This window comes from Lithobates pipiens, unplaced genomic scaffold (assembly GCF_037356315.1).
Source record: "Lithobates pipiens isolate NorthernLeopardFrog02 unplaced genomic scaffold, aLitPip1_a1.2 Scaffold_16, whole genome shotgun sequence".
Lineage (NCBI taxonomy): Eukaryota > Metazoa > Chordata > Amphibia > Anura > Ranidae > Lithobates > Lithobates pipiens.
The window spans coordinates 27,357,974-27,372,674 of record NW_027507748.1 but is presented as its reverse complement, the minus strand read 5'-3'; the positions used below and the strand labels follow the sequence as shown (position 1 = coordinate 27,372,674).

Sequence of the window (14,701 nt, the reverse complement as noted above, 5' to 3'; positions counted from 1 at the left end):
GAAAGAGAAACAGAGGAAGAGGGGCAGGGAAAGAGGGACAGGAGAAGAGGGGCAGGGAGCCTGGGCCAGGGAAAGAGGGACAAGGGAAGTGGGGCAGGGAAAGTGGGGCAGGGAAAGTGGGGCAGGGGAAAAGGGGCAGGGAAAGAGAGACAGGGAAAGAGGGGCAGGGAAAGAGGGGCAGGGAAAGAGGGACAGAGGAAGAGGGGCAGGGAGCCTGGGCCAGGTAAAGAGGGACAAGGGAAGAGGGGCAGGGCAAAAGGGGCAGGGGAAAAGGGACAGGGAAAGAAGGAAAGGGGAAGAGGGTCAGGGAAAGAGGGACAGGGGAAGAAGGGCAGGAAAAGAGAGACAGAGGAAGAAGGGCAGGGGAAAAGGGACAGGGGAAGAGGGGCAGAGAGCCCGGGCCAGGGAAAGAGGGACAAGGGAAAGTGGGGCAGGGAAAGAGGGACAGGGGAAGAGGGGCAGGGAAAGAGGGGCAGAGAAATAGGGGCAGGGAAAGAGGGGCAGAGAAATTGGGACAGGGAAAGAGGGGCATGGGAAGAAGGGCAGGGAAAGAGGGACAGAGGAAGAAGGGCAGGGGAAGAGGGACGGGGAAAGAGGGACAGGGAAAAAGGGGCAGAGAAAGAGGGACAGGGGAAGAGGGGCATGGAAAGAGGGATGGGGAAGAGGGACAGGGGAAGAGGGACAGGGAAAGAGGGGCAGGGAAAGAGGGGCAGGGAAAGAGGGGCAGGGAAAGAGGGGCAGGGAAAGAGGGGCAGGGAAAGAGGGACAGGGAAAGAGGGGCAGAGGAAGAGGGACAGAGGAAGAGGGACAGGGGAAGAGGGGCATGGAAAGAGGGATGGGGAAGAGGCAGGGAAAGAGGGGCAGGGAAAGAGGAGCAGGGAAAGAGGGGCAGGGAAAGAGGGGCAGGGAAAGAGGGGCAGGGAAAGTGGGGCAGGGAAAGAGGAGCAGGGAAAGAGGGGCAGGGAAAGAGGGGCAGGGAAAGAGGGGCAGGGAAAGTGGGGCAGGGAAAGAGGGGCAGGGAAAGAGGGACAGGGAAGAGGGGCAGGGGGAGAGGGGCAGGGAAAGAGGGACAGGGAAAGAGGGACAGAGGAAAAGGGACAGGAGAAGAGGGGCAGGGAGCCTGGGCCAGGGAAAGAGGGACAAGGGAAGTGGGGCAGGGGAAAAGGGGCAGGGGAAAAGGGGCAGGGGAAAAGGGGCAGGGAAAGAGGGACAGGGAAAGAGGGGCAGGGAAAGAGGGGCAGGGAAAGAGGGACAGGGAAAGAGGGGCAGGGAAAGAGGGACAGGGAAAGAGGGGCAGGGAAAGAGGGACAGAGGAAGAGGGGCAGGGAGCCTGGGCCAGGTAAAGAGGGACAAGGGAAGAGGGGCAGGGAAAAAGGGGCAGGGGAAAAGGGACAGGGAAAGAAGGAAAGGGGAAGAGGGGCAGGGAAAGAGGGACAGGGGAAGAAGGGCAGGAAAAGAGAGACAGAGGAAGAAGGGCAGGGGAAAAGGGACAGGGGAAGAGGGGCAGAGAGCCCGGGCCAGGGAAAGAGGGACAAGGGAAAATGGGGCAGGGAAAGAGGGACAGGGGAAGAGGGGCAGGGGGAGAGGGGCAGGGAAAGAGGGACAGGGAAAGAGGGACAGAGGAAAAGGGACAGGGGAAGAGGGGCAGAGGAAGAGGGAATGGGGTAGAGGGGGACAGAGGGAAAGGAACAGGTGGAGAGTTCGAGAAGGACATGGAGTTAAAGATGGGACAGGAGAGGAAGAGAAGGACAGGGAGAAAGGGATAGGGGGAGAGAGAGACAGGTGGAGAGAGGGACAGGTGGAGAAGGGAGAAAGGGTCTGGGCATGAGGAACAGGGAGAGACAGGTGAAGAGGTACAAGGGGTGAGGCACATGGTTAGAGAAAGGTGGGGGGGGGGAGAGATAAAGGGAGAAGGAAAAGGGGGATGGAGAGAGAGAGAGAGAGACAGGGAGAGGGAGAAAGGTAGAGAGAGTGAGTGAAGGACAGAGGGAGCAGGAGAGAGAGAGAGAGAGAGAGAGTGGGGGGGGGGGGGATAGGAGTGAAGCCATTTGAAGATAATGACTATCCCTGTAAACTATTTTTTTCATAGCACAGACTATACATGTATTGAATTTAGTGTTGCACTTACACATATAGTGTGGATGGATTGTGCCATAACCATGTATTGCCTACGATTGTACTTATATCATTGTGTACAACACCTTCAGTATCATTTTTATTATTAGCATTTTGGTACTTTTTGCTTTTCATGGTGTTGCGCATTGAATGTATTATTGCTTGTAAAGTTTGCTCGGTGCTGCACTCAATGTGATTATTATTTTTACCTAAGAAATAAAGAGAAAGAGAGAGAAGCAGGGAGAGGGGGATAAAGAGAGAGAGAGAGAGGAGGGAAGAAAAGGAGGGAGAGGGGGCAGAATAAAAAAAGATTAAAATGTGAGAGTAGCAGCAAGAGATTGGGGAGAAAAGAGAGCAAGAGGCAGTTTGGGTGGGTTATTAAGGAAAGGCCCATTGCATCTGTCCAATGTCTATTTTCCTGCAGTAAAATGAATTTTGAGTAGAAGTCCCTTTTATTACTATGTGGTAACTTCATTACTATTTACTGCCATTACTATATGGTTCACTACTTTCTCCTGCAGTATGGCATGTTTCTAATGGAAAGGCCTTGTAGGCCTTGAAGAGAAACACATGGAAGGTCCTCAGAAAGAAATAACCGGAGCGTAGATGTGCGCCGTGCATGTATTAAACTCCCAAATGATCCCATTTCAGGTTTATTGGCCCTTTAATGGTTCCTCGATGTAAACCTCAATTATTTACAATGTCCTTAAGCTGACCACATTTTATTACTGATTTTGGCAGCTGAACGCCAAGCCTTGGCACTGGAGGAGTGCCAGTTACATTCTGAATCCTGGAGCCAATATACTATTAATTAGAGGCTGAGCCGTGCTGGAAGAAGACAGAGTTGCTGATACGTACATATGAGATGTGTGATGGCGGTAGTTGAGCGGACCTTCTGCTCCCTAAGCGGTGCCAAACTCAGGCTGTGCAGGGACAAAGTCATATCTCTCTCTAGCAAATGCCAGCTCCCTCCATCAAGGTGACTGTAACAATGATGGGGCAATGTCAAGGGGCGAGCTGGCCCATGGAAGTGTCCCCACAGCTCTTGTGTTTTTATCAGTGTGGACCAGTGCCAAGGCAGAATCTGAGAATTTGTGCAAATTTCCTACTCACATAGCTCAGACCAGCACATGAGATAGAGATGGATGAGGACTAATAAACAGGTTCTTGCAAGTCCAATTGAACTTTAAACAAATCCGAAAAATACATTTTGAGACTTTTCACACCCTTTTATACACCTGCAGTTTGTTTTATTTAGAAAGTAGCCAGAGCCTGAGCAGTACAGCCTGTGTCTTGCCAGCATTTTGCCCATAAGGATCCTTGTTCTCTGTGCATAAACAGTGGTCTCTCTGAAGGGGTCCAACACGCTCCCTGCTAAAACCGAGCTACAGCTCTCCAATCAGCAGGAGCCCTGAGCTTTGCTGATTGCAGAGCTATAGGTCTGAGTTTATCAAATTTCTGCAGAAAGATGACTGCCTCAACACTGAGAGCAACGAACTTGCCGTCAGGAAACATGCTTTCCACCTAGAACTAAACCAACCTTTCTCAACCCTTTTAATGCAAAAGAACCCTTGAAATAATGTTTTTTTGGTCTTAAGGAACCCCTGCTAAAACAAATTAATTGGGGGTCAGTGGACAAATGTCCCATACATTGGTGGCCATTGGTAAGAATACCACTTAGCCCTTGTATACACGATCGGAGATTCCGACGGAATGTGTCCGATCGGAGCATTTTGTCGGATATTCCGACTGTGTGTGGTCTACATCGGACTGTTTCCATCGGAATATCCTTCGGACCAAATTTTCCAACTTGCCAGAAATATTTTCCGACAAAATGCTCCGATCAGACATACTCCGATCATGTGTAGAGAATTCCGATCCGACAAAGTGCTACGCATGCTCAGATCAAATTCCTACATCAAAGCTATTGGCTACTAGCCTGAACGTAGTCCCATCGTAACGAAATTACGTCATCACGTTCTGAAAGATCGGATTTTCCGACAACTTTGTCCGACCGTGTGTATGCAACAGTTTCGGACAAGATCTGTCGGACAAAATCTGAAAGACAAAATCCGACGGATTTGGTTGTCGGAATCTCCGACCGTGTGTACAAGGGCTTACAGTGGTTGTTAGTGGGAAAAATGTCCTCTTACAATGGTGGTCCGAATGCCACCCTTCAAAAACATCTAAAAAGATCATTGGTGTCATGAAGTTGGTTCTTCCAAGTGGCACTGGTTCTGCAACTATCAAATGGAGTCAGTAAGGCACAGACACCCATGACAACCTATGAAGGAATCACATGATTTCACGGAACCCTGGTTGAGAATGGATATCTCTGGTATCACCGGGATATTAGTACTCCCATTGTAGACTTCTGGGTACCTCCCATCAACATTGAGTGCAACCATAAAAGACAAAAGGTCTGCATGGAGACCAAGATGTTTTCCACAAGCTCATATTCCTTACCTCACCATACTTTCATATAGATGGTCAGGTGTCCACATGCCTTTCGCCTTATAGTGTTTAATCTGTATGGCCTCCATAGAAGATAAAAAAGAATGGTAGGGACCACACTATGCGCCTTTCTCATGTGGTCCCTACCATTCTTTGTTATCTTCTTTGGAAGTCATACAGATGAAACACTATAAGGCAAAAGGCTTGTGGAAGGTTGACCATCATACGGTACCTAGTTGAGCTTATTAGACATCCCATTCCAATGCCATGGTTATTAATATCAAGTTGGCCCCATGGTGAAAACAGCTCCCAATACTCTGGAAAGGCTTTCCAGAGTATATGTCTGTGGGAATTGATGCCCATTCAACCAAAAGAGCATCTCTGACGTCAGGTATTGATGTTGAAGGACTTGGCTTTCAATCAGCATTATGAATTATACCAAATGTTTAATAAGGTTGAAGACAGAGGTCTGTGGCCACTCCAGTTCTTATACATCAAATTAATCTATGTCTTGATGGAGCTGGCTTTGTACACAGGGGCATGCTGAAATAAAAAAAGAGACTTGGCCAAACTGTTGCCAAAGAGTTGGTAATTAGCAATGGTCGAAAATGTTGTTCTATGTGGTACTCTTCACTGGAAACACCTGAACTCAATATTTTGGATGGATGTCTACATTATTTTAGTCAGTAGGTATGATGTTCAGGTGCCCACAAACATCGGCCATATAGTGTATAACTATCCTACAGAAGGATAAATATATTGAACCGAACTAAGTGACACCTCAGCATTTGTCCCATAATGCTCTGACACTGAAAACATTTAGTTGGTAGAGCACTGGTGTACTCTCATTGCCGAGAAATAGCCAGCCTTCTGCAAATTATTGTAGTACCTTATTCTCAAAATTAGAAGAAAAATAAGTATTTGGCTTGCCAGTCAATACCAAGTACATTTTGAAGAAAGAAATAGTGAGTTTGCAACAGTTGAATGAATTTACAATGTAGACAAAAGGTTTTGGGAAACCCACCCATCACACCTACATAAACTTGTTGAACGTTCCATTTCAAAGCTATAGGCATATATATGGAACTTCCACCTCCCCCATTTTGCAGCTATTACAGTCTCCAGTCTACTAGCAAGTCTTTCAACAAGATGTTGGAGTGTGTCCCTGTGAATATTCGGCCAAAAGAACATTTTGTGAGATCAGTTACTGATGTTGGTTGAAAAGACCTGGCTGTCAGTTTGCATTTTAGGTCATCCCAAAGGTGGTCTGTGGGGTTGAGGTCATAACTTTGTAAAGGCCACGGTCAGGACCAGGATCTGAACCCACAACCTCTGCTGCATCTGGCAGTAGCTCTTCTTGCTGAGCCACCTGGGACTCTGGATGGCACCCTGTCTGACTTCTTAGGACAATCTGGCTTTGTTTCCTGTTTCTAGTGAATCTTGAATGCTTTGCTCCTCCCATGAACTTCCTGATTTAAGCCATGTCTCTGAAATCCCTGTTTGTCAAATTGCTGAGCTCTCTCCAGCTTATGTCTTGCTCTTTTGAGTATCTTCAGCTGTCCTTATCTCCATTACCACTCGTTCCCGACCATTGGCCACTCGTTCCCGACCATTGGCTTGTTCCTCGACTACACTTCCTCTTGATCCCAAACTACAACCACTTGTTACAGACCTTTGGCTTTTTTACCGACTACGCTTCTGATGGACCTCTACTTGCTATATCTGCTTTTGGACCCTGGCTTGCTCGCCTCCTGTTGGGGGGACCTGGTACTAACACACAGCAAACCCCATCTCCACCATCAGGTGTTATGGTAATTACCAGTTAGTGTCCGTGTCATCCACCAGGGTGACCTAGTTGCATACTTATCCAGCTGGTTGGCGGGAGCCTCTCTACTGCTATAGCTACTGGTCTTCAAGCCTGACCCCTCCTCCACACCAAACTCCTCCAACTATGTCTTTTTGGATGGCGATCAATAGGGTTGAAGTCAGGGATCTATGAAGGCCATTCAAGTTCCTCCACACCAAACTCATCAAACTATGTCTTTTTGGATGGTAATTAATAGGGTTGAAGTCAGGGCTCTACGAAGGCCATTCAAGTTCCTCCACACCAAGCTCATCAAACTATGTCTTTTTGGATAGTGATCAATAGGGTTGAAGTCAGGGGTCTATGAAGGCCATTCAAGATCCTCCACACCAAACTCATCAAACTCTGTCTTTATGGATGGTGATCAGTAGGGTTGAAGTCAGGGCTCTATGAAGGCCACTCAAGTTCCTCCACACCAAACTTATCAAACCATGTCTTTACGGGGCTGGATTTATGTACAGGGGCACGAATATGCTGGAACAGAAAAGGCCTTCACCAAACTGTTACCACAAGGTTTGCAGCACTCAATAGTCTACAATGTCAGGGTGACCTACTTGCATACTTATCCAACTTGGCGGGAGCCTCTCTACTGCTATAGCTACTGGTCTTCAAGCCTGACCCCTCCTCCACACCAAACTCGTCCAACTATGTCTTTTTGGATGGTGATCAATAGGGTTGAAGTCAGGGATCTATGAAGGCCATTCAAGTTCCTCCACACCAAACCTATCAAACTATGTCTTTTTGGATGGTAATTAATAGGGTTGAAGTCAGGGCTCTACGAAGGCCATTCAAGTTCCTCCACACCAAACTCATCAAACTCTGTCTTTATGGATGATGATCAATAGGGTTGAAGTCAGGGCTCTACGAAGGCCATTCAAGTTCCTCCACCCAAACTCATCAAACTCTGTCTTTATGGATGATGATCAATAGGGTTGAAGTCAGATATCTATGAAGGCCATTCAAGTTCCTCCACACCAAACTCATCCAACTATGTCTTTTTGGATGGTGATCAATAGGGTTGAAGTCAGGGATCTATGAAGGCCATTCAAGTTCCTCCACACCAAACCTATCAAACTATGTCTTTTTGGATGGTAATTAATAGGGTTGAAGTCAGGGCTCTACGAAGGCCATTCAAGTTCCTCCACACCAAACTCATTAAACTCTGTCTTTATGGATGATGATCAATAGGGTTGAAGTCAGGGACCTATGAAGGCCATTCAAGTTCCTCCACACCAAACTCATCAAACTATGTCTTTTTGGATGGTAATTAATAGGGTTGAAGTCAGGGGTCTATGAAGGCCATTCAAGTTCCTCCACACCAAACTCATCCAACTCTGTCTTTATGGATGGCGATCAGTAGGGTTGAAGTCAGGGCTCTATGAAGGCCACTCAAGTTCCTCCACACCAAACTCATCAAACCATGTCTTTACGGGGCTGGATTTATGTACAGGGGCACGGATATGCTGGAACAGAAAAGGCCTTCACCAAACTGTTACCACAAGGTTTGCAGCACTCAATAGTCTACAATGTCTTTATATAATGAACTACCAAGAGTCATCTCCACTAGAAACACATGAAGTCAATACATTTGGCCATATACTATGTGTGATGGTCAAGTGTTCACAAACATTTGATGCTTTATTGTATGACTTTACTTAGGAAATAGATAGATAGGTTGACGTTAACCCATGTAACAATGATTACAAATGACGCTTACAAGTATCAAGCCATCTAAGTCAACTCTTAGACACAAATGTGATCATAAGACAGTTCAAAAGCAAACAAGTTAAAATTTACCTCCTTTCTTTTCCTCATCTTGACTGCTCTCCACTTTCTCCTGTTTGGGCTCCTCTTTTGCCGGAGCAGCTTCTGGACTAGCAGCAGGCACATTGGCTTGTTTGGACTCATTCTTTGCTTGGTTGGAATCGCCTCCCGAGGAGTTTTCACTGGTCCCCTTCACGGTGCCCCCTGACTCCGCGTGCTTCTCTTCCGTAGTAGACTTCTCTGTGTTTTTGGCTTCCTCCTCTGAACCCCCTTCTGGCTTTTTGTCTTCCGAAGAGTTCTCGGTCTTCTTCTTGTCCTCTCCAGACAAAGGTCCATCGCTGGTGGGTTCCTCTGTTTTGGGGACCTCGTTCTCTGTCTTTTCTGCGTCAACCTCTTTGTGGTTCTCCACTGCCTCTCCAGAATTCTCATCTTTCTTGTCCCCCTTGAGCTTTTTCCGGATTATATGTCCGCGGAAGCTGGCCTGGATTTTGGTAGCGGCTTTATGAGCTTTGTCCTCTGGTTTGTTTGCATCTTGTTCAATTTTTTGGTCAGCATCCTCGTTCTTCTCCACCTGGGCAAAGAAAAGAGGAGCGCTTTTCATTTTTTGATGACTAAATTAAAAGTGTCTGCATACAATTTTTGAAAACATATTTTTATTTTTTTAAGTATCAGCTTCAATTAGTGTTTCTATGTGGCCAAGGCAGTGTTAGGAAGGTAGGTTGGGTGGGGTTGGTGTGACCGACAAAGCTGATACAGAGCTACAGAGAGACATCTAAGGGGAGAAAACTAAAGACTTTTCACTAACTTTACAACTCTGCAGAAATAGAAACTACCCAAGAAATGTATTCATATATAAAGGGGGTGGGGGCAGGGTTTACTACTGCCCCTCCAAAATACACTAAAACCTTTGCAGCCCCTTCCTACTTCACAGCATCTGATTGCACCGCCTCCTACCAACAACCATGCAGTTCCACCTACCCCATCACACACTGCAGAGCATTCCACCCATCCCATCACACACTGCAGAGCATTCCACCCATCCCATCACACACTGCAGAGCATTCCATTCATCCCATCACACACTGCAGAGCATTCCACCCATCCCATCACACACTGCAGAGCATTCCACCCATCCCATCACACACTGCAGAGCATTCCACCCATCCCATGACACGCTGCAGAGCATTCCACCCATCCCATGATACGCTGTAGAGCATTCCACTCATCCCATGACACGCTGCAGAGCATTCCACCCATCCCATGATATACTGCAGAGCATTTCACCTACCTCATGGTATACTGCATAGTATTCCACCCATCCCATGACACACTGCAGAGCATTCCACCCATCCCATGATACGCTGCAGAGCATTCCACCCATCCTTTGATACACTGCAGAGCATTCCATCCATCTCATGATACACTGCAGAACATTCTACCCATCCCATGATAAACTGCAGAGCATTCCATCCATTCCATGATATACTGCAGAACATTCCACCCATCCCATGATTTACTGCAGAGCATTCCACCCATCCCATGATACACTGCAGAGCATTCCACCCATCCCATGATACACTGCAGAGCATTCCATCCCATGATACACTTCAGAGCATTCTATCCATCCCATGATAAACTGCAGAGCATTCCACCCATTCCATGATACACTACAGAACATTCCACCCATTCCATGATACACTACAGAACATTCCACCCATCCCATGATACACTGCAGAGCATTCCACCCATCCCATGATACACTGCAGAGCATTCCATCCCATGATACACTGCAGAGCATTCCATCCCATGATACACTTCAGAGCATTCTATCCATCCCATGATAAACTGCAGAGCATTCTACCCATCCCATGATACACTGCAGAGCATTCTACCCATCCCATACTGCAGAGCATTCCATCCATCCCATGACATTGCAGAGAATTCCACCTATTCCATGATACACTGCAGAATATTCCACCCATCCCATAATACATTGCAGAGCATTCCACCCATCCCATGATACATTGCAGAGCATTCCAATTATCATATGACATTGTAGAGAATTTCACCTATCCCATGATATACTGCATAGTATTCAACCCACCCCATGACACACTGCAGAGCATTCCATCCATCCCATGATACACAGCAGAGCATTTTATCCATCCCATGATACACTGCAGAGCATTCCAGCAATCCCATAACACACTGCAGAGCATTCCACCCATCCCATGATACACTGCAGAGCATTTCACCTACCCCATGATATACTGCATAGTGTAATACTCCACCCATCCCATGACACACGGCAAAGCATTCCACCCATGCCATGATATACTGCACAGCATTTCACCCATCCCACAATATACTGCATAGAATTCCACCCATACCATCACACACTGCAGAACATTCTACAAATCCCATCCATTTTGCAGAGCATTCCATCCATCCCATGACATTGCAGAGCATTCCACCTATCCCATGATACAGCACATAATATTCCACCCATCCCGTGACATGCTGCAGAGCATTATACCCATCCTGTGATACACTGCCGAACATTTCACCTATCCCATGACACACTGCAGAGCATTCCATCCATTTCATGACACACTGACACACTGCAGAGATTCTGTCCATCCCATGATCTTGCAGAGCATTCCATCCATCCCATGATACACTGCAGAGCATGCCATCCATCCCATGATACACTGCAGAGCATTCTACCCATCCCATGATACACTGCAGAGCATGCCATCCATCCCATGATACACTGCAGAGCATTCCACACATCCCATGATACACTGCAGAGCATTCTACCCATCCCATTCTGCAAAGCATTCCATCCATCCCATGACATTGCAGAGCATTCCACTTATCCCATGATACACCACAGAATATTCCACCCATCCCATGATACACTGCAGAGCATTCCACCCATTTCATGACACACTGCAGAGCATTCTATCCATACCATGATCTTGCAGAACATTCCACCCATCCCATGATACACTGCAGAACATTTCACCCATCCCATGATACACTGCAGAGCATTACAACTATCCCATGATACACTGCAGATCATTCCACCTAGTGGTGGAACTACCAGGGTCACCATAGGTCACACTTGGGGGGGGGGGGGGGCAAGAAAGCAGGAAGTGGACCCGCTGCAGAACATGTGAAAGGGTTCCACTGCGGAGCCGTAATCAAGGGCCCCAGGTTCAGAGAGAAGGGCCTCGGGACCAGTGGGTCAGGGGGGCTTTTCATGGTTTCTTGTTCTAGTTCTGGTTCTAGTTAGAAAGGAGTTTCTGTAGAATATAAATGGAATGGATGATATAGAGGAGCCCTAGCACCACATAGTTGCTGGTAAATCTAATGGAGATTGTACAATGGTTTTGTAGTGAATGTAGGCAGTTGTAGGTCTTGTACACACAGGAGAAGGACATTGAAGTGCAGCCAATGTCTGTGTGCCCCCCGCCTGTGTTCTGCCAGCTCTGGAACATTTTGTTGAACAACCCTCCACCATCAGCCCATAATTCTGCCAACACACCGCAATGCCAAGAGAAGCAAATAGTTGGTAAATAGCTAAGATACAGCGGTCATCATTTGAAATACTTTAAGGCCTGGCATCAGACGGAGCCCTTCCAGGCGTTTGGAGCCAAAGAAAATTCTGATCCTGTTTGACACCTGAGCATAGAGTCCCATATATATAACACCAGAAGGACCGTCCATTATCTGGAACCAAATATCTCCATAGACCTCTCCGAAAAATAGAAATGATTTAATGACTGGAAGTGTTCTACTCAGCGGGAACGTGGCACTGCATACGTGGTTCCTGCACCTCCAGCACTGAATGGAAGTGCTGGTAAGGCTGGGGGGTGTCTATTGTTGCTGCAGAGGATCTACTGTTGTGTTGATCTGTTGTTGCGGGTGGGGGGTCTTTTGTTCCTGGGGGGGTCTATTAATACTTGGAATGCCAATCACTGCTTCAGAGGATCTTCTGTTACTGGGGTGTATCTTTTGTTACTGGTGTGGGGGGGGGGGGGTAATATGTTGCTGGGGGTATCTATTGTTGCTGCAGAGTATATACTATTGTGGGGGGGGGGGGTCTATTGTTGCTGATCTGGGATCTATTATTGCTGGGGTGTATCTATTGCTGCTGCAAAAGTTCTACTATTTTGGGGGGTCCTATTGTTGCTGGTGGGGGTCTTTTGTTGCTGGGAAGTATCTACTGTAGCTGCAGAGGATCTACTGTTGTTGGGGGGGGTCTATTGTTGCTGATAGGAGGGGTCTATTAATTCCGGGAAAGCCAATTGCTGCTACGGAGCATTTTCTGTTACTGGGATACATCTATTGTTACTGGGGCGGGGGGGGGGGGGGGCGGAGGAGGTAATATGTTGCTGGGGGTATCTATTGTTTCTGGGGGGTGTCTATTGTTGCTGCAGAAGATCTACTGTTGTGGTGATCTGTTGTTGCAGGTGGGGGGTCTTTTGTTCTGGGGGGTCTATTAATGCTTGGAATGCCAATCACTGCTACAGAGGATTTTCTGTTACTAGGGTGGATCTTTTGTTACTGGGGGGTGGTGGGGGAGAGAATTTGTTGCTTGGGTATCTATTGTTGCTTCAGAGGATCTACTATTGTGGGGGATCTATTGTTGCTGATGGGGAGTCTTTTGCTGCTGGGAAGTATATACTGTGGCTGTAGAGGATCTACTCTTGTGTGGGGGGTCTATTGTTGCTGATGGGGGGGTCTTTTATTGCTGGGGTGTATCTATTGTTGCTGAAAAAGATCTACTATTGTGGGGGGTCCTATTGTTGCTGATGGGGGGGATCTTTTGTTGCTGGGAAGTATATACTGTAGCTGCAAAGGATTTACTGTTGTGGGGGGTCTATTGTTGCTGATGGGGGGAAGGTCTTTTGTTGCTGGGGGGTCTATTAATGCTGGGAAGGTCAATCTGTTACTGGGATATATCTATTGTTACTGGGGGGGCGCAATTTGTTGCTGGGGGGTATCTATTGTTTATGGGGGGTATCTATTGTTTCTGGGGGGTGTCTATTGCTTCTGGGGGGTGTCTATTGTTGCTGCAGAGGATTTACTGTTGTGGTGATTTGTTGTTGCGGGTGGGGGAAGGAGAAGCGATTTTTGCCTTCTTTTTTTCTTTTTTTTCTCTTCTTCTTTTTTTTTTTAATAGAATATTTTGATATGTGTATATAGAGTTTGGATATTATGTAAATGTTATATATGGGCACATGTCTTTGTCCTTAAGCTGAATTCTAATAAATAAGAAAGTAAATTTAAAAAAAAAAAAAATTATAATTCCTAAATACTATATATATATATATATATATATATATATATATATATATATATATATATATATATATATTTATATGGACACATGTCTTTGTCCTTAGTTGATTATTAAGCTAAATTCTAATAAATAAAAATTGAATTATAAAAAAAATTTATAATTCCTACATACTATATATTTTTATTTTTTTTTACAAATGTGTGCTTAGCCAATAATTTTTTATAAAAGCAAATGCGGAGAAAATTCAACCTTTATGATATGTTGTATGTTAAGAGGGGAAGTGATTTTTGCCTTCTTTTTTTTTTCTCTTCTTCTTTTTACTTTTCTTTTTTCTTTTTTTGAATAGAATATTTTGATATGTGTATATAGAGTTTTGGATATTATGTAAATGGTATATATGGGCACATGTCTTTATCCTTAAGCTGAATTCCAATAAATAAAAATTGAATTATAAAAAAAAAAATTCCTACATACTATATATATATATATATATATATATTTTTTTTTTACAAATGTGTGCTTAGCCAATCATTTTTTGTAAAAGAAAATTCGAAGCAAATTCAACCTTTATGATATATTGTATGTTAAGAGGGGAAGTGATTTTTGCCTTCTTTTTTTTTTTTTTCCCTTCTTCTTTTTTCTTTTTGAATAGAATATTTTGATATGTGTATATAGAGTTTTGGATATAATGTACACATGTCTTTGTCATTAGTTGACTGTTAAGCTGAATTCTAATAAATAAAAATTGAATTATTAAAAAAAAGAATAATTCCTACATAATATATATATATATATATATATATATATATATATATATATATATGTGTGTGTGTGTGTATTTTTTTTTACAAGGGTGTGCTTAGCCAATAATTTTTTATATATTATGTTAAGAGGGGAAGTGATTTTTGCCTTCTGTTTTTTTTTTTTTTCTCTTCTTCTTTTATTTTTTTTTTTATTTTTTTTATTTTTTTAATAGAATATTTTGATATGTGTATATAGTTTTGGATATTATGTAAATGTTATATATGGACGCATGTCTTTGTCCTTAAGCTGACTGTTAAGCTGAATTCTAATAAGTAAAAATGTAATTATAAAAAAAAAAAAAAAAAAAAAATTCCCGCATACTATATATTTTTTTTTTTTTTTTTTTTTACAAATGTGTGCTTAGCCAATAATTTTTTGTAAAAAAAATA

The 14,701-nt window shown here is 44.8% G+C and overlaps 1 protein-coding gene across 1 annotated transcript in view; it reads right to left on the bottom strand.

The window, feature by feature from the left end:
• The window catches only part of GAP43 (growth associated protein 43), a 151,832-nt gene that overhangs the window by 72,681 nt on the left and 64,450 nt on the right, over window positions 1–14,701 (bottom strand). The window contains exon 2 of the mRNA XM_077479701.1: window positions 8,231–8,768. Coding sequence (XP_077335827.1) covers window positions 8,231–8,768 — 538 coding nt within the window. The remainder of the gene's footprint in view (window positions 1–8,230; window positions 8,769–14,701) is intronic.